Source organism: Atractosteus spatula, chromosome 3 (assembly GCF_055471065.1).
Source record: "Atractosteus spatula isolate fAtrSpa1 chromosome 3, fAtrSpa1.hap1, whole genome shotgun sequence".
NCBI lineage: Eukaryota > Metazoa > Chordata > Actinopteri > Semionotiformes > Lepisosteidae > Atractosteus > Atractosteus spatula.
Window position 1 is genome coordinate 14,547,256 of NC_142708.1, and position 21,446 is coordinate 14,568,701.

The 21,446-nt window shown below is 33.6% G+C and overlaps 1 protein-coding gene across 1 annotated transcript in view; it reads right to left on the reverse strand.

Annotated features, from left to right (window-relative positions):
• The window catches only part of ntrk2a (neurotrophic tyrosine kinase, receptor, type 2a), an 85,841-nt gene that overhangs the window by 25,419 nt on the left and 38,976 nt on the right, over positions 1–21,446 (reverse strand). The window contains exon 13 of the mRNA XM_088910294.1: positions 4,325–4,513. Within this exon, the coding sequence (XP_088766420.1) occupies positions 4,325–4,513 (189 nt within the window). The remainder of the gene's footprint in view (positions 1–4,324; positions 4,514–21,446) is intronic.

Consider the following 21,446-nt stretch of genomic DNA (forward strand, 5'->3'; position numbering starts at 1 on the left):
AGTATATTTTACTTGATGACTTGACATATTCCCAACATCCCTGGCTCGTCACTGAAGAAACAGGTTCCATGCTTAAATGTTGCTGAATTTAAATAATATAACATTTATTTCAGTAATTAAAAGAAGAAAATAAATCAGAAGAAATTAATTAAGAAATTACATTGGAAATAAATAAATGAATTATATTATGAAGAGTACAAAATGTTGGTAATATTACTTGGCAAATGTTTCAAACTTAAAAGACTTGAAAAACTACAAAACAAATTACAAATTGTTCTTCCAAGTTTCACTACCAAATATATTAAATGGAAACCAAAGATATTTTCAGGCAAGTTGTTCAAATTCAGTTTGAGTCTGATTATCAGAAATAAAACCATCTAGATATTGTAGAAATGCTCTTCCAGAGAATCATGAAAAGCACCAGAAAAATAATGAGGTGGAGAAAAGTGTTACTTAAAAAAAGAACTTAAATGTAAAATCCTAAAATGTAAGAATAGACCATCTGTTTTCCAGAGATTGTATGCTGAGTGGAAATTTGCTAAGAATCATTTACTTATAAGTAAACGCACCGCAAAATGACAGGACTATCATATGGAACCAAATCAATTACAAATTATAAAGGACTTTTTTCACTCAATTTGGAATCACCATTAATTTCTGTATATTTTGTGGCTTTCTAGGATCACTTTCTAGGGAGTAATCATCAGCTTCTCCTGCTCAGGAGAGAATGAGACTTGCAGTAATGCTCCTCCAGTACACCCATCTGCAGAGCCATTCACCATGATCCACAGCAGCTGACAGGAGAGTTAACAGAGACTGGAGGAGCAGAGCAGCCATCACTGATGTCACTGTAAGCCTGCACTTGCCCAGAAGTTTCAATTGTTTGTCACAGTCCAGCTCAATCCTTGTTCTGTCTGTTGTGTACAACTCTTTAAACTGAACTGGCTACTGACATGACCCAGACTCAAACTCATAATAAACTCTGGATTACAGACCTTAACCTATAAAAAGAGCAAACATCAGACAGTTTAGAAAATGTAGAATTAATGACAGCCATACTCCTGTGTGCATGCACAATGGCCATTGTATTTGAATGGTTTTGGAAAGGTAAGCTGTACAAGTAATGAAGCAACACAGGAAAAAAGTGTTTAAATGTAATGCTAATTTGTTTTAAACTTGGGTTCGTAATCATAGTGTTAAAAAATTACAAACCGAAAATTAATACTTACCACAAGAATTCCAAGGAACTGACACATCAACAGCTTTTTTTTATTTTAAAACATTCCAAAAAACTAATCAAGTCCAGGTGCAATATTTATAATATCTTGCCTGACGTCCTTCAGGCATTTGTCATGTACAGCCTACACACATTCTTTTATAAACTTTATTTTGTTTTCTTTGTACGATGCTGCAGTATTTCCAGTTTCAAATGACAGTTTTATGTACAGGTGAGCCACCTGACTCCACAACAATGTCACGAATGTTAGGTTAAATCAGTTTCAGTCAGGTAGAATACTCTGGATAAAAGCTGCCCAGTCTGGTGTTACTGTAGTATCTGAAAACTACAGATAAATGAGATATTTACTTTTATTGATATGACATAGAAACAGCAATGAGGAGCAGAAACCCTACTCTGCCACCCTCAATGTCTACCCATAACCATTTACTCTAGAAAGGTTATATCTTTTAAATGAGAATTGGTAAATAATTTTGTGTCACATTGCAAAATGTATCGTCAATCTATTAATTAAATTAAAACCCTTAATTCCCCAAATCATAGTACTGTATATAAGGCTGGGATACTTCTAGAAGGGATCTTAATCTATCAGGTCACATGTATTGTATATGCACACAGGGACAATTTAGAATCACAAATAAAGCTAACCGGTATAGCTTGGTGGGGAGAAACAGGAGCAACTAGAGAAAACTCATGCAGATACAGGGAAAATATACAAACACCGCACAGGAGCTGCTCCAGTTCAGAATCAGACTCAAGAACTGTGAGACAGCAGCTTATATATAACATTTATATCCACTGATGTCTTGGATCCATTGGTGTTTATTCAGAAACTGAGTTTTAAATGTTCACATATAATAGATACTTAACACATTAACAAAGTAAAAATTTCTACTATTTTTCTATGATTACAGATATTTTAGCCTTGTGGATTTACATTGTTTTCCTATTGGCTTAAGTCTGGATCTCCTTGTGAAATCAATTAAAATGTTTAAAATTTGAAATAAATTCCCACATATTCATATTTATATTCAGCATGGGCTTGAATCGCACTTTTGCCCCCCAAAAAGCAAATAAAAACTACGTACATTTAAAAAAAAATCTGCTGAACATTTTTAACCTTGTTTCTAAGGTAAGTGAAGGAATGATGTTGAAACCTCTAGGAGCTAAACAGGACAAGGCATGTTACAAAGGATGAAACATCCCAGTGCTGATGATGAGCAGTCACAATTTAATTGGGTGAGAGGGGAAAATATTTTCAAAACAAGTTTAAGGTTAAATACTCGAGACTCCTTTTGCTCTCCAGATTCATGCACACATTTAAAAAACGCTATCAGGAAGACACAAGGCTCTCGAAGCGCAACACCTGGGGTTTAATATACAGAATGAAGAACCTTCAACATTGACTTTAATTTGAATGGGAAAGACAAAACCATTTATTTGTCAATAATATCACTAAAAACAACTGTTAATATCTCATTTTAGTATTGAGATTAATTTGTTTTTTAAAATTTGTTATTCAGCTTATTAATTTACACAAATATTAAAGGCCACCAACAAATAATACTTTCAGACATCCAAGAAGAGTTATACTTTCCTATGGGTGGGATAAACAGATTGCATCAGCACCTTTCGAAGCAGTAAAGCAATGACTGTTATGTCTAAGAAAAATAACCAACAGCCTTTGAAATGAATGTCGAATGAAGCCATGGAGAACATGCTGTCAACAGGGCTTAAGCTTTTGTAACACTAGTGATTACCAGATTAGCCGTAAAGGAAAGCAGAGAAATCTGACCCGAGAAACTGAAAGCTCTGAAGAAAAGCAATTGCCGGCCTTCAAAAATAAAAAAACAGAAGTTTAAAAGGGTGTGAAAGGAAAGTAGACTATAAGACACAATGTGCAAAACAGTTACAGTTTAATTCCATGGTAACCGTTAATATAGCAAATTGGGGGAAACCTTTCATATTCAGTTATTTAAACTGAAAACAGTTTCAGTTTTTTTATGTAATCTTGATCTATACTGTATATGACTGTGATATAAAGAAAAGTCTTCAAATACAAATAAATTACATTAACAAATTTTGACTTGCTTCTGTCACAATAGAACTATCAAATATGGTCCCTCCTCCACCTACATTTCAGTTATATGTTGTTTTCAAATCAAAATATTTTATATGACAATATTATATTAACTGTACACCTAGTGAATGTACTGGAATCTAAATGTTTAATGTTTAACAGCCTAGCAGCTTTTTCTCAAGCATGATGAATTCTGATGTGGTTATAGTTCATGCGCAGCTTATGTCTGAATATAATCATACATGTCTAGAGAGGGAAAATAGACAGTCGTTTTCAAAATGACTCAGGTACAGTATGTTCTTTATTGGCATTTGAAAGAGGCAGCAATCAGAATACGTACTGTTTTGAATGGCTTTTCTTACTGTAAATCTTTAACTGCTCTGCTAGACTGATCAGAGTAATCAAGACCTGGGGTCTGAAAAGAAATAATAAAAAGTGCCACTCATTCTACCTAGCTCAGGAACACAAGGCTTAGCAGACATTCCAATGTCATCACTATGGCAGTAGCAGTAAAGTTACTATGGTAACAGTCATGCAAGAGTAAGTGAAGTACCTAATATGGTGCCTGGGAACTCTCAGGAAAAATACCAGGTATTGAAGATATGGAGTCAACAGCAGCAGCAACAACAACAACAATAATAAACATTTTATCGTATATATACTGTAGTGTCTTAAAAAGCAATCATCTTAAAGTGCATAGTTATGTCTCCTTAAGCTCCTGCCATACCTAATCTTCACTAATGAAATTCTAGTAAGAGTTCCACATGTTCTTGGACATCCCCTGTAAATAAATATAGTGAAGTAAAAGAAATGTCAATCCATCTATGGGGAGCTTTGCAAAGCTTCAATTAAAAGTCTGTCCCAAAGAGTTGAAATCTACAGTAAATTGCTGGCATGTGGCATACCACAAACCCTCAACACAACTGCTCAGCTCAGTAGAAGATCAGTAACAGGAGTGTACATTGACTTTAGGTGAGGAGAAGCACGCATGAAAAACTCATACTCACAGGTATCAGACTTGAGTAAACTGCTGGTGCTCCTGAAATACTGAGGATTTTCGATCACAGGAATCTTCGTCATTCCAATGATGACAGCATCAGGACCGATCTCTGAAGAAGAGGGAGTGTTGCTGCCATTTGACACGTGATGAAGGGGACTTGCAGAGTCATCGTCATTGCTGATCACAGAAGAAGGCCCTGAAACAGAGACAAATGGCCTCTGACTCATCGTTCATCCAGCCGTATTTCGGACCAAACGCTCATTGTGATTTACAGTATCCCATAAACAGAACAGTGTCTGCATTGACTGGGTCTTTGCATTCTTACTGAGCATGCATAGCTGAAGGAGAAAAGAAAGCTAAATACGTTTGAAACTAAACAGGTACCTTAAAAAAAATGATATTGAAATATGGTGTGTTATCGGCATTAGTTTTCCAGATCATTTTAATTGTAGTCACATCTTCCTTAAGAACACCAACCATGATCTTGGACCTGCTTTATGGAAGTTATCGAATGAATATACATAAATATAAAATGTTTTTCTAATAATAATAAATCACCATGTTCATCTCATCATAACAATAGATTTAGGCTCTCTGGATTAATATGAATATATAGTAGTATTTAGTAGAACATGTGTGTTGAAAAGAATACATACAGTAAAAAAGAAAACTGTCTCCTGTTTGCCTTTCAGCATGACTCAAGAGAGACAATTCAGTGTTATATAATCAGCTACAGGCTATTCAGTTTATGCTCTGTTTTCACCAGTTCAAAGACAGAAAAGTTCCCTTGAAGTGTCCAAAAATAAATCACAGCACTGAAGTCAATGCAAGCAGTGATATAGTGCAATATACAGCAAATTTAGGAGATTTAAGAATGCATACATTCTAAAAGAAGCCAAAAGGCTAGATTAATGGAAATAGCTCAAAAATAACATCATAAACTGACAATTAAGTCTTTGCATGAGAAAGAAAGTCAGTGCACAAACTATGTCATTCAAAACCTTATACAAGAACTATTACTTTCTGCCTCCTTTCTTTCATCCAGTGTCAAAATGCTCAAAAATTTCATGCACTGTATCTCAACTCTTTTACATATCCTGAAACATTTCTTTTTTGGAACACTCTACAGTTATAATGATGATCCATTAACAAGGTTTTAATCTGACATTTTCCAACTGTGAAATGTGTTGCTCATTAAGACTGCCTATAAATATGCTATCTGCAAAATCAGTTTAAATTTTTTTTCAGAAATGTGCTTATTGCCAAATTTCCATAAAGTTAATGTGAGAATTGAGTACTGAAGTAAATGACTTAGAGATTACTAAAAAATGTAGGTTTTGTTAATTGGAAAAGCACATTTTTATTCTGTGTCCATAAGTATTTTCATAGATTTTGCTCTACTTTTTCTCCCACTGTTGCTTTAATGAACATTTTAAGATAATATTTTAACTATTGTTGACCATCTTTGACTTGAAGAGATCAATTTCATTATGCACATGAATTTTCTGCAATAAGCAAAGTAAGAATGGCAATAAACAAATCGTCTTATTTGGTCTTACTGTTACTGTTACATACATAATACACAGCAGTATTTTACTGCGATGTTTATGCCATCACCTGTTTAAGTACAGTATTTTGGTCTGATTGAATATTTGGTGAGTTAAACTCATAATTGTTCAGAAAAACTCAAAAATTGTGAATGTCTTCTGAGGCTCACATTCCAACAATAAAGAAATGCTGCAGTCAATACTTTGTCAAAAAATCTCTTAAAAGATTTATTTTCTTTACAGAAAATAATGCAAAGGAAACTGAAAATAAAGAGAAAACCACTTCAGAAAATTACTGTGCTTACTGTACAGTACTGGCATCATTAAGTTACTTTTGAACCTTAATGTAATGACCCTGAATAAACATTTGGCACTGGTAATGAATAGAACTATCTTATGCTTGAGAATTTTCCATTCAATTTTTCATCCAACAGTACAGTATGTATCCAACAAAGTCACAGACCACAAGGTCTAAGATCTGCATGTTCTGTGGTATTCCCTCACCATACACAAATGGATTGCAAATGAAAATTGAAATAAACACAATCAGAAATGTCCCGGCTTTAATGTTATAATAAATCATGCTGAAGTAAGATCAATTTAAAGAATTATGTAAACAGCACTGTGAAACCATAAACATTACCAAATGATGGTAAACTGTATTTGTAGATTGTTTTCCTTTCAGTAGCCGCCTGCACAGAAAATATTAAGTCAGAATTACAGAAAATGTGATGTAGATGAGACCCAGCTGTTGCTCCTGCCTGTTCTGACTAGAGCTTCAGAGATTGAAACTTTCAATCCCTGTACATTTAATTTAAAAATTGTATTTTGATTTTACTTTAGGAAGTGAGATCCTGTTGTAAAGTTTTCAGCACGTAGCTATCCTGTTTCTTTACACTTACAACACACAGACTGCTGTGAAACTAGTCTGAAGAGCTTTGGAACAATGACATGAACAATCCAAATCACATTACATGGACAGCACTATTATTTAGAGAGCAATATCAAAATATTAATAAATTATTAATCTACAGTTCAGTATATGCAATATGTTAATAGAAACATAGTACAATCTTATCAATACAACATCAGTGCCCTAGTTTGTTTTGTTTTATCCCTGTTGTAGATACTGTTTTTGATCCTTTCACTGATAGTTTGAGAGTGCAGGGTTTGGATAGCAGGGTTGGCACCTTGTGCCCCGATCTTGTCAGATCACTTAAGTTATGCAAAGCTAGACCTGGTCACTATTGGCATGGGGCCTACATGGGAAGCCATGCTGTTGCTTAAAGGGGTGCTGGTGATCCAGCAGGTGTTGCTCTTCCCTCAGGAGCACCATTTTCAAAACCAGCACCAGGCTTTGGATGGGACGTTAAACTGATTTCCTGACTGCTTGAAAGGGAGGGGGAGTTAATCTCAGTTTCTTGGCTAAATTCCATTTTGTACAATCTGCCCTGCCCCCCTTAATTCAAATTGGTGAAGTAATTTTCTAGGTTGTGTACTGGGGCCCATTACAGTGGTGAATGAAGTGGGTCCCTCTTACATGTAAACCACATAAATGCAAAATTATTTAAACACTTTTTACTTAATGTGTAAATTGTCATCTCACATAATAGAACATATAGAGTATTTGAAAATGAAATTCCACTCTACTGTAGTCTTTTCCAATGTAGTAATTATTGAAGCTTAGTGACATGCTGTAAGTGTTTTATAAACTGCTTTATTTTCATTTGACCAGTACACATAGTATCTTCTGCTACTCTTCTCATAACACATAACCCATTACTTAACAGATGTTGTGTTATAAAATACTGTATATGAAAATATATTAAATGTATCAAATATTACAGGAAGCTACACCTGGATTGCATTATCAAGCATTAAGGGAAAATGAGCACTGATGGTAATGTGTATTGATAGCTATGAACTGGTGTTCATCTTAAAAAAACTTGACCCACTATGCCTTCCCTCCTTGGTTTGGTCAAGGCCAGGGATAATTAAATCACAAGGGAGTCAGCAGCACAGCCACAAGCAACAGCTGTGTGTGTGGATCAAGGTAGCATCATAATGCCCTTTTAAAGACCGTTTTATATAGCTTGTGGTTCAACAATGCAGCAAATGAGAATTCCTAATTAAGCAGCTATGAAACAATTAAGATACAAGCATTCTGCTAACTTCAGTAAAATATAGTTTGACAGAAATATAATGCCCTTTTTTTAAAGAAAACCTCCTGTATGAATTCCACAAAGATGTACAGTACAAACGCAAAATTATTGACTTGCTTCTTCACACAGTATAAGATTATAAGATTAAAAACAATAATCATATTTGCTAATAGTTTGAAAAAAGTAATACCTTAATTTCCATTCCTGGCAATCTGCTGGTTTAAGCTCCCAATACAACTTTTTAAGTCTGTTAAGTAATTCAGCTTTCACAACATAGTATGGAAATTATGTAACTTAATAGATGGTTAAAGCCTTGTGTGAAATGGTAATTACAGGGATTTGATTCAATGCACAGGTACAGTAGATGCTTACAGACAAGATACTGTGGAGTTTTCTCCATAAGACACTTAACCATCATAGGACTCTGATATTAGTATTTTAAAGAGTGCCTTATGTAGTCTGTCCCTTTGATTAAGTGGGGTCATCTAATTGTGTCTTATAGTCATATTGAAAGGGGGTAATGGCCTCTGTCATATTATATTGATTTTCATCTTTATTTCAGATAAGACAGGAAAGAACTAAAGGTTAGTAATTGTACTCTAATTTTAGTTTCAAGATATCAGAAAAACATATATTTTGTTTTCAGCAGTGTAAAATAAAAGATACAGTATTTTACTCACAATACATGTGCTAATATTTAAATGTTGTATTTATGAACTAATAGATAATAGATTAAAAAACAGATACAGTACATATTTGATTAATTAGAAAATAGGATTTGGTTATTAATGTTACATTCAACATTAAAATAATAGAATTAACCAAAATGTTTTAATTATGCAATAAAAAACTTCCAATATATAACTTTCAGCATTCAATTAACTAAAAGTCAATAAAAATGAATTATTTTTATGGCAATTATAATTTGTTTCTTGCTTACCATATCATTAGGCTTGCCAAAAAAAATCAGAGCACTTTATTTCTAAGAAAACTGAGGTATTTCCTTTTAAAAATACTATTTCCCTTCATATCACCTTTTAGAATGATTCAAAATTTCTTTTGACATCAGAACTAAAAAAATGCTCTGCGGAGTTTATTTAACTGGTGCTTTTTGAAGACTGTTTTATAAACCTGCTTGTACCATTCCATATTTCCACTGTTGGCAGTTATGTTCTTCAACAGCCAGTCAGCAGGGATGGCAGGTGCAGAGCTCTACTGCTGGATTTCATTGCCAGCAATTACAAGGAGTCTAATATCCTTAAATCTCAATATCCTTAAAATCCCATTTCAAATTCACTGAATGATAATAATTTCCCTTTTTTTTTACTTTAGAGCATTTTAAACATCTTATAGTTTCCTTTTAAATCAATAATTAGCGATAATTTAAATTCATAAGTAGTAATAATTGCCAATAATTCGTTAATATGTGAACAAATAATTAATTAATGAAGAACAAAATGAAGTTTATAACTAAAGCTTGAGAGGGATGAAGTTCAATCAACCTCAGCTGTCAGTAATTTATAATCACTCTTGACGTCATTTCCTCACCTAAACTATTATAAATACTGTACGTAATGTCCTCCTGTCCCTCACACGCAGTACATCTTTTTGCATCTCCACCTCTCCAACTGCCTCTTGGTCACTCCCCAGTCTGCATGTCCTCTGGCCAAGCGGGTTTAGCCAAATTTTATTGTGAACTAAAACACTCAATAAACCTTTCAATAAGCTTAAATTCTTTGGTGCTGTTATTCCTACTGAATAATAAATTAATTATCTCTCTCTACTGTATATATAATCTGTTTTAGGAGATATACAATTGTATAAATCTCTGTACAAACTTATAATTCTCAAATGAACCTGCAAATACTGTAGGTAAAACATAATTCCTGAATGTGTATTCATGGTTTGTCAATGCTAACTCGATATTTTATTTGTATTTTACTGAACAGCTGAAAGATTTACTGAAAGATGCTGAAATTCTCAGTTCTCCAAGAGCCACTTCACTCTACCCATGGGCCACTATGTTCTGCATTCCTCTGACTCTTCCAAGGGTTTGAAAATTCAGAAATAAAGAAGCTACATAAAAAAAACAATAATGCTATGGACCTGAAACTGAGTAAAGAAAATGCTTTTAAATTCACAGCACCTCAGAGTCTATCCTAGAAGCACTAGAAGCAGAGGCTGCAAAGACAAATCATGCTACTGATGGGATTCCAGTCTATTGCAAAGTATACATACACAGAGACAATTTGGAGACACAGAGTAACCGAACCACCATATAATTTGGAGATGAGAGGAAACTGCAGTCCCTTGTAAAAAACCCACATGAACGCTAACTAAATTGCCATAGTACTAGCCTCTAATTTAAATTATGTATGTATACACATAGTATTTTAATATTACCTAATAATATCCTAATTTAAAGATAAATTCATACAATGATAACATTGTAACATAATACATTAAAACATTAAATGAGATGCATTTTTACCAACATATTTTTACTCACCTTAATCATTCAGTGATTTTTTCGTGACTTGTAGAAAAGTGTGAAAAATCTGTGTATACTGTAAATACACATACTAACCTTATCAACCTTGCTACTTCTTAATTTCTTTTTTTCTATATAGACCAGAACTAATCAGGCTACTGGTAGCAACATGCTGATGATCTGTAATCAATTCAAACTGATCCTTTCACATAAACAGCCAGATTCACTTTTTCCTTATTGTAAAAGTGCCTCGCCCTGCCCCATGAGCAGTAACATAGCCGTTTAATATTTTAAACACTGCAGACAATTTAAGGTAAGAAAGGATGTGAACTATTGATTTTGTTTAGAATAACAAATTAGTGTTGACCGTTAAAGAGGGCACTCCAATAAGCAACATGAAGAAAATAGAATACCCAACCTGTCACAGGATTTCAATTATGTAAGCAATATTTACAGCCTAACCCAAGCGTGTAAGCGAATTGGCAAGACAATGTAAGCCTTTTGGAGTTGCATTCATTATAATGTTATTACTTTCATTTAAAAAATATAGTTTTGTTTAAAATTACAGAGCACAGCTTGGAGTGGTTCCATCTTCAGATTTATAGAATTTAAAATCCTTTATTCATCCCCAGGAAGGCAAGTAAAGCAATATATCTTATTGTCTTCTTGTCTCCATACTCTGGGTGTGAAATTAATTACAGAAATTGTTTTTTTTTTTAATTGAAGAAACATTTTTTTAATTAACAAGCAATTTGCTTATTAATGTCATGGACCTGCCTATTTTTTTGAGACATGACACAGTGACAGCTCTGTCCTGCATGTAGCACTGACCTTTTAACCACCAGCACACCATTATAATCACATTAATGGTACTGATACTAACCTGAGAATGCTAACTTGAATACATTAATATTGTTGGTGACAGGCACCTGACACAATTCGAGTACTAAGAGTAACGCATGTTTCAAATTGATGATAATGGTAACAACAGCACAAGATAGTTTCGGAATGGTTTTCACATGGAATTGCTACACACTTCCCCAGAGTAACGCTCCTGCATTCCTTTCCTCCAACCCCACATTAATTAGCAACCTGCCATTATTGCAAGCAATTTCATTAAATGCTTTTCCAATTACTTAGAGTTAGGAAAATCCTGGAACTGCTGCATAAATTCTAGCTGTAAAACTGCCCACATGAGCAGCATTTGATAGACACATTTATGCCAGCAACAGTCTGCGCGCCATGACCTGTACATGGTTTGATGACAAATTTATTGGTGATCATTACTGGCAATCAAACATACCACATATTTGACACAAGCTGTAGAGGCACTGCTATACCTTTGATCACCACAGGTTGATGAGCTTAAATAGAAAAAAATATGCCAAAAATAACCCCTTCCCACTATTATCACATCATAGTTTCTAGTGTACTGTATATATTTGATGTGTATGTGAACTATAAAAAGCTATAAATTACTGAGAATCATGTGTGTCAAGGACTAACATTCTCAAGAGAAGACAAAACTTTTTTCATTCAATTATCAATTAATTTGAAATGATTTCTCCATAAATGACTAACGTCATGGTTCAGAAATCAGTTCTGATGCTCCTAAGCAGGAGTTTTAGATAATCTGAATGCTGAAACATAAATTTATATATATACCGCTTGAACCTACATAATTAGTGGTTCTGTTTCTTTAAGACTCTACACAGGGCTCTTCAATTGTTTCTTTCTCACAGTAGGTTAAAAGGAAGTAGACACACTATTAATCGATCACATTGCCAAGCATAGGCCCTTTCAGAAGCACACTGTGAAACTCATGGAGTCCAGTACCTGCCACAATCTGTCTTTTACTTCTGGATGAAAAATATTTTACTACAATGTTAACAGGAAGTCAGGTTTACACAAAGTATTTCTGTGATAATACTTACAATATGTAATCTGCACAAAAGATAAAATCAGTACTGGATGCATATACTGTACACACCTTAATTACTTAATTACTGTAGCTGTTGTTTTCAAACATTCACATTGTAAATCCATAATTTCATTAGTGTAGTTCTGTAATACTGTGTAACAATGTAGAACACATTTAATAAGGCATAAGGTTGGTTAGAAATTAAATGAGAAAAAATATTTTATAAATTCTATATTGATTGCATCACTATATTAGATTCAGTTATAGCAATAGCACTGGTCTTATCAAAGTTGTGTATAAGGTACTATAGTCTGCTCACTCTGGAGTTACAGTATACTGGATATAATGCAGCTGTGTAGCTTGGTTCGTACGTGCAAATGTGTGCTCATAACTCACACACACTTAACTCACACATCTCTCCAATAACCTGGTAAAGATATTTAACCATTTATATGGCTTTTAAGAACCCTCCATCCATGTAGGTTTGCCTTTGCTGCCCTGTTACAATATATTGTATACAGTAGAAACCACTTAAAAATATTTTTCACATTCCATTTCGTTTGAACAGAAAAAAAATCAAGTGATTTTCAGATAAATGCTGCACCTTCAAGCAGAGCCACTGTCTATCCCCTAATTTTGTGATTGTCCAATCTAACAGCCCATCACATTACACACAATAATGAGAACAGGGAAAAATATATGCGACAATAGGAACTCTTTACAATACAAGCCAAGGAATGGCTTTCCAAATAAATACAATATCTGCCATTAATGAAATAACAGAAAAGAGTGGGTATTTTATTCTCAAAAAACAGCATTGTTAACCAAACATTAATCGCTATGAAGCCCAATGTGCTTTAAAGGGGATCAAGGAAATTAATACCATACAAATAAATGAATCAAATCCATTGAGCAAAGAACATATTCCTACTGTACAGCAGCAGATTTGATATTTTGCATTTGTAACATGTTAAGACATCACAAATATGCTAAACGCAAAGAGAATTTTTAAACACACACACCCATAACATACTGCAACAGAGACATACACAACATAATCATTTTTATAGACATGTTTTATTAGTTTAGAAGAAAAATGTTTACAAATCTTTGCAGGCAATTACTTTTACATATGGGTATAAAAATTTAGAGCTAAACAGCATTTGCCAAGAATGTTACACAGTAGAAAACTGTGGAAAAGTTCATCCCATTTTTGCTTATTAGAATAAAGTTAAACATTCAGTGTTAAAATAAACAGTTCCTGGTGCTAATGATTTCACTGTTAAATATTTGAGTTAGGTTAATTTATTTTGCAATAATCTTATGTTTTTAATTGTGTTTTGTAATAATATTTGAATTATGTCAGTAAATATATACAGGACAGTTTGCATTGTAAGGCATTTGGATCTGAAGGTGCAAACTACAGTATTGATCAAACCCATACCTGCTAGACACAATAAAGCCCTCAAAAATTACTTTTTAAATGTTGCCTAAAATAAGTAAAGGAGTGTATTCTTTTTGAACAAATGTCTCTACAACATCATCATTCCGCAGGCTTCCCTTTTTAAAAAGAAAGGGCCAGAAAGATTTGGTTAAGGGCTATACATTATACTTCATATAAATTACATTAGAACTATAAATTCATATTTTAGAATACAATCAATTACAAAACTCCGATTTATTACATTTTAGAGGAAAACCTTAAACTGTTTAGAAGTCTCATTTTTTTGTGTCATGAAGTACCTAATATCTTTCAATGATCTGGTTGTTTCATTGATTTGCCTCTTGATATGGGCTAAAATAACTGCGGTATGTATTTTTCTTAGACACATCATAAGGACAACTTTCTTAACTGAAACTACAGCTGCAAAAGCAGTCTGTTGTTTGAATTATGAAACACAAAACAATATCTCTTAATATAACGGGACTACCGAAAATCAAATTTCATTAATTACAAGTCTCATGGGATATACAAATTAATTTCAATATTAAAATAATCTACTGTTTAATTATTTTTCTCTTTTTGTCTATTTTCAAACAAGTAATTATATTATTTTTCAGTACAAAGTAGTAAAAAGACTCATATTTATGCAGTTTGCGTTCTTGGGTTTTATTGTAATGACCAGTAATCCTGCATTTCAGGCTACTGTCAACTGCTATAAATTCATATTTTAAAAAATATAATTCTAGGGAGAATTGAAATACTACAAGAAAAGAGAAATAAATGTTTCTTGTTTGAAATTTCTCAAGTTTAAGAAGTAAGCTATTACACGGCTTCCTGAAAGTATAACAATGTATTTAATAGTAGTAGCTTAGAGACAGAGCAAAACAGCATAAAGCGAATTCATCTTTTTCAGATTCAAATCCAAAAGCAATATTTAATTTATTAGGTCATATATCATTATGTTTTAGATCATTTTTATGTACATGTTGTTCCCTATGTCCAAAGCTCAACATAAAGAAAAGAAAATTGCTTAATACAGTACATCATAAGACAAAAGACAGTGACGTAATTATAAGTACACAAATGCATATTCACTGATCCAGCTGTTAAATGATGATGGTTGTATCTTTACACTCTTTTACCCTAGGAAATATCTTTTCTTAACCAGCATACACAATTCATGATTTACAAATTTTGTTAATATAGGCACTGTGAATGTTAAAATGGATATGCTTCCATGTGACATTTCACATAATTATTCAAAGAGCCTTCGTCTTCAGTTACTCATCATTTAAAAGGGTAGTATATAAATTCATTTAAGAAGCAAAACTAGTTATACTGCATCCTGGAATTAACACATTTAACTGGTCCTTTGTTTGCAGGAAAACATAGAAATGACAGAAATATGAAGTATTACAAATGAGGAACTTTCTTTTTTTTCTTTTCCAGCCATGATGGCCAACCACAAAAATGGGCAACTCGGTTAACACCTCATTAAAGTAAAATTTGCTTTGTTAAGTAATTTGCTTGTAAACATCCTTTTTAGAGAGCCCTGAGCATCCTCATTTCTTTGATTCTGCACAAAATGCACTACCCAAATGTTGCTACTTTGTGATTTATGAGACCACATCCACTGAGGTGCTCCCAACAGGAGTTTTTTGTGTTTCCACAGATGCTACACTTTACACTGAGTCAGAACCTCAGTGAAACACAAACTAGACAACATTACTGGAATAAATGTTTTTAAAACTGAGAACAGGAGGCACTTCTTTGCCCCAAAGGTTGTGGGCGTGTGAAACAAGCAACCTAGTCATATTGCTGAACGACGCCAGGGTATCATCTTCAAGAAACAGCTGGATGACATTCTTGGATCAATTCACCATTAACTACCAAATGGTCCCCTCACCTTCGTAGGCTTTATTACTGTACCTCCCAATTAACCATTTGTTCTTACGTTATGTTACAGTAAATACTGTTACACACTACAGCCATCTTTACACTGGTTAGGAAACTGCACTGAGAAGAATGATCTTTGACATCAACAGAGAGTTGTTTTGGAGTATACAGTGATTAGACAATGACCATTACAAATTATATTACAGCTTATGTTATGTTTCAGTTTTGTCTCATACTCTTCAACTAATGCTAACAAAAATTAAAGATGAAAAAAAACAAGGAAGGAAAAAGAAGAGAAGAATAAATGCAATTTAAAGATTTTGATTTTGGTATATTAATCTCTATTTATTATCTTAATCCCCATTTTCAGTCCAGACCAGAGCCTCAAAATGATTCTGCCTGCTTTTCCTGTCCCACCTGAGTTGTCACCCAAGTGGATTAAGAAAATGGCATTATCACTCTGAAGCACGTTTAAAACCAGAACATTTTTTTTCTTGAAATCACTAAAAAAATGACTAAGCTACATACGATTATTTTCCTTAGAACTACATATAGATGTTTGCCTAATATTTAAAGTTGCTCTAATTGTAGCCCATTATGAATTTTGTGATTATTACTGTGGTGGGAGATAATGGCCTCCCATCTTAATATGAATAATACGGATAATATAAAACTGGTATTTGTTACAATTAATTTACTGTATAGTTACTGACTTTGCAGCACGTAACACAACAGACTCAAAGGGCCTACCTTTAGATAGATAAAGATAAGACTTTATTGATCCCGAAGGGATTGAGAAAGATAAATGGCATGGTCAAGTAAACTGTCCAGTTTTTTCCCCAACATGCATTTGTAATTCACTATTTCACAGACATACTTTATCCATAGTAAAATGCATTTAACATGTCATTAGTTTTTGGAATTCTTCCTCTGCATACTAAGGGTTACCTTTCTATCAGGAGTCTCTTACTGTGGCTGTTTCTCAAACAACAGCTGTAGCTCTGATGCCACCAACACTGTTTCTCTATTCAGTCTGCAGTATCCACCTCTCACATATCCTAGCCTTGGCCTAGCAATTGTCTGGGACCGAGAAAAAAAAGCTGAGAAGCAAGCATTAACAACTCTGTTACTTGGAAAAAAAACAACCCGAGCAGGCACAGCAGAATCAAATGTATCCTTTTGAAATGTTTTGCCGGTTGTCTGTAACAAAGCCAGTTTGCAGAAGAGTTCTCACCTGATCAAATCACCACATTTCAACCCTTTCTGAAACAAATTGGCTTCAGTAGAAAAGAGTGAAATATGAAATATGGCATACAGATAATTGAGAATGAATAAAAAATGCTTTTGATTTTACATACTACCCCAGTTAAAGGTTTTCATTAAAATATTGATTAATGCCACTGAGTATCAGAAGAACTGTAGGCCCTTTTTATTGTGCAAAATAAAAAAGATTTAAAAAAAACATTAATTCAAAATGACACACAAATACAAATTACACATGACCAACATTTAAAACAGCACTTCCTCTCTCTAGTGTGCAGCTTACAGTTCCAACCACCCAGTGCATTAGGGCTCTCTCATTGCTTATTTCATCAAACCATCCACTGGAGTGTTATGAAACAAAACAAAACCTAAAAGAGACACAGACAGAACATAAATGAACAAATAAATGAAATAAGGATTGGCAGGTAAAATAATATTTCAAAATAAGGTAGGGTGAAATGAAACATGAAATCATTTTTTTTTGTCAAAATATAAAACAAGTTCCTCTCCCCTCTGCTTTTTAAAATTGTCTAAGCACATCTAAGCACATGAGTCCTACTAATTACTTTTTAAAGTATGCACTCAATTAAAGAGCAGCACATACAGATTATCTCACAGCTGGGTGTACCCATAGTCTTGTCCAACATAAACATAAAACAGATTGTGCCTTTTTAATTTACTGCTGAGGCATGCAGTACATTTAATTAAATGAAATGTCCTTACCTCAAGATCTAATGTACATAAACCTGGCAATTCTTTATTGCTTCTGTTATTACTTTGTCACCACTATATTTCTTTTTTAACACTTTATTAGCTTAAACAGAAATCTGCAGGAAGCAAATCCTCTAACTTCTGTGTAGAATAATCATTCAGTTTATTTAATCAAATTGTTTATGTCATTACTCTACTGTGCTTTACTTTTTTTCCATCAATTACCAAATCTGATTTTTTTATTTTCATTAAGAATCTAAATTACATAGATCTTACGGTGCTTCAGCTGTCATTGTAAACATGATTTCTCTATCTATTCGGTAGGGTAACTATCTGAATAATGAATATAAGTACAATTATATTATATATTATAGTATAATACATGAGTACAATTCAAGGGCACCTAATTAGCTTGTTTTCCATTTCACTGTTGGTCAAATATTTTTCTTTTCCATTGCTGGTCTACTAAAAGAACTTTCTATAAATCCAGTGAAGCAGCTCCATAGGTTTAACTGATCATTTTTGTTAAAAGCTATGAGGTTACATTCATAGCCCAGTGTACACCACTGCCACTATTGGAGTTTTCCATTTAAAAACATTGGTTGCCTCAAATCTGGTATCTGGAGAACCTCTTTAAGTCTTTTTAAAGTCTCTTTAAACTGTAATCTACTAAGAACTTGAGAAATATTGTAATTATGACTAATTAAATTAAAAATTAACCTTAGAGTAAAGCACAAAAGCAGAAGCAATGTGGCCCACAAAGATTGAGAATTGGACTGAGACCAGACCTCTTGAATGTCTGGTTACATTTTGCATTATGATTGACATGTAAAATGGAGTGCCTGATACCTTTATACACAACATTAAAGTGAAGATGCCAATACAGTAAAATGATCTGAATGTATAGCATTGCAGAAGCACTAGTATTAAAGAATATATGCATGTCATATAGCTTGCTCACACTTTGTAATGAACGACACACCTTCTATTAGAACTTGACACCAGCTCATACTAGCTGCACAATGTATTGGCACTAATAAACGATTAGGGCAACCATGTTGCCTCAGCCTTTGACTTTGAGATTGGAAATTAATATGTGTTGTCATGTACTGTATCCAAAAAGGGGCACATGGCTCTATCTCAAAAAAGGAACAAGTAGGGGTTAATTCAGTGCTGAGGAGTAATCATTCCAGTATGGAATGATCAGCTGCCAGTTTCTTTGCTGGTGGCACAATGATGTATCTACATCTATGGCAATAATAACCAAACTGAAAGAGGAATACTTTAAATGTTTTTTTTCTAGAATTGTTTTGTCAGCATACAGTATTACAGTTACTTTAATAAAGTAATTCAAATTCAACAAACTGTTTCCTTTGCATTCTGTTTTATATGAGTCTGTCATCAAATGGTTTTTCCAGACACATACGGGTATAACACAGAAAATGTATGTGTCTTCGTTCTTGTACCATTTGCTGCAAAATGCTGAATAAAAAAATGTGCTGACTGGGTGAGCATTCAAAGCATTCATGGCACTAGAGAACTATCCTTCAAAAAATCAGAAAAAATGGTAAGTGATTAAGTCATTAATTAGGTGAATGAAAGATAAAGACATTTCATGTTTTCAGTAATGTCACGTCAAATTCATAAAATTGTTTCACTTTATACCTTCAACCCCTGTGACAATGGTACAATCTTTCAAGATATGTAAGCATAAAAAATGTGTTTAAGGATATCAAGTGTATATTGTATTGTGGTATGTTCCAATTGATTTGGACAATAACTGAAAATTAACTGTCACAGCAGGAGTATTAACACTATGTAAGAAACTAAATAAATAAATGAGTATTGTTTATTTTTATTTCTTCCAAAATTTACAATGAGTAATGTAGTTCTAGATGACATGCCAACAAAAACACAGAAGATTTTCACCTGATTTATGTTTGCACAACATCCTTGTTAAAATATTTCAGCAAGTTTAGAGTTGAAAACTCAGCTCCATAAAACCTTAACATCAACATTAGAAAGTAACAAATGTGTGTCTCTATGCATTGTGAAGCTGCAAGGGGCATTATCCTCAAAGAACTGTGGTTTCCCTGAAGCATAATCCATTTTTTTAAACTTTTTTGTAAAAAAGAACACCACTCAAAAACTGTGTTAGCCAACGTGTCCTGTTTCTTTATTAATCTACTACTGAGTTGGTAAAGTGAGTCTATTGGGAAGTGCAAGGTGAGAGAAGGCAACTCTACTGATGATGCTACAGGACTGCTTCAGAAATGGTGCTTAGGACTGGTAGAGGAATTTGAATAGTTGGAGACTTAGGACCGGAGAAGCAACTGATTTGAGAAACAAACGCTGTTATGGCCAACGGGCCATGAGTGTGGAGAAGATCTGTTGGTTTAATTTAGAAAACAGTGTTTCAAGCATACCGAGTCAGAGTAGCTGTCCTGTATTTTAGACTGGGAACTCAAAGGCACTTAGGAGCCTAGGTTCAAGCTAGGTTAATTTAGTTTCAGGTATTTATAAAACAACAAAACACCATCTGTGTGTCGGGACCTTCACAGCTTTTATTTGGTGTGCCTAAGTGATGAACATGTTCCCCTAGGTATCACAACATATACACCTAAAGGTGTACACAGTTATGGAGCCACCAAGAGAAACAGAAAAGACAAAAATCAGTATAGAATTTTAACTTTTATAAAATCTCATTAAGCTCCTCAAAAGAAAAGTTCATCTAAGCTTGGTTTTCCTTGCTTTTTATGCCTAATTTTGTTTTGCACGCTTGTTCTCAATAACGCTAAAAGGAAGATTAGTCTGGTTATGTGTTCACAGCCATTAACATGTTAAAATTAATCCTTCATCCAAGTAGCCTTCATGTGAGTTGTGTTTAATTAATGTTATTTTAAACACTGTTTTCTGCTTCTCCTGCATTTGTAAAAGAAGAACTACAAACCTTAATATTAAGGTTTTCAGTTGCTTTTCTTCACTCACATTGTTTCTAAAACTAAAAATGTTATTATTTTTTCATCTGTCCATAACTGTCTATTAGTTGCCTTTTTGAGCTTCATGGTCTAATGTCTATTTTATGCCGTTTTGATACTTTCAAACCTCACTCCTTTGGTCCTCTCAGGGTTCAGTGAGAAGTACCTGATTTTTGAAGCTACTGTTTAATCATAAGAAACAGGTGGCAGTATTAAGCGAGCAAGATCAATGACTTTCTTAAAATGCATCTGGTTTAAACAGCAAATAATGTTTTCCACAATGATTTATACTGTGTGTTCTCCTTTAATGAACAGCTGTGAAACTTGACTGAGTCTATTACTGTAACTCTCACAGTTGTTTTACATTTTCTTTTTCAGCCACTTTTACATTATCTACTACTTGTTCTGTATCTATGATTGTGACACTATGACCTAAACCATTAACATTTGCCATTTTTTTTATCAAATATTCCTGGTTTTTAGTTGCTTCCTTCACACTCTGTTTTAGCTTTTAGTATCTCTTCATGGTATTGTTTATTTATTGTATTTATTGTTTGCCTGTATAGGTTTAATTGCTGATACTTGCACTTTATTAGATAAAGCACTCTTCATTAGTTCTGGTTTACCTGAGACTGACAAATTAATTTGTTTTAATGCACATTGCCACCTATGCATGGTGAATGTTTTATAATACAGTTTGAACTGTTTTCATATTA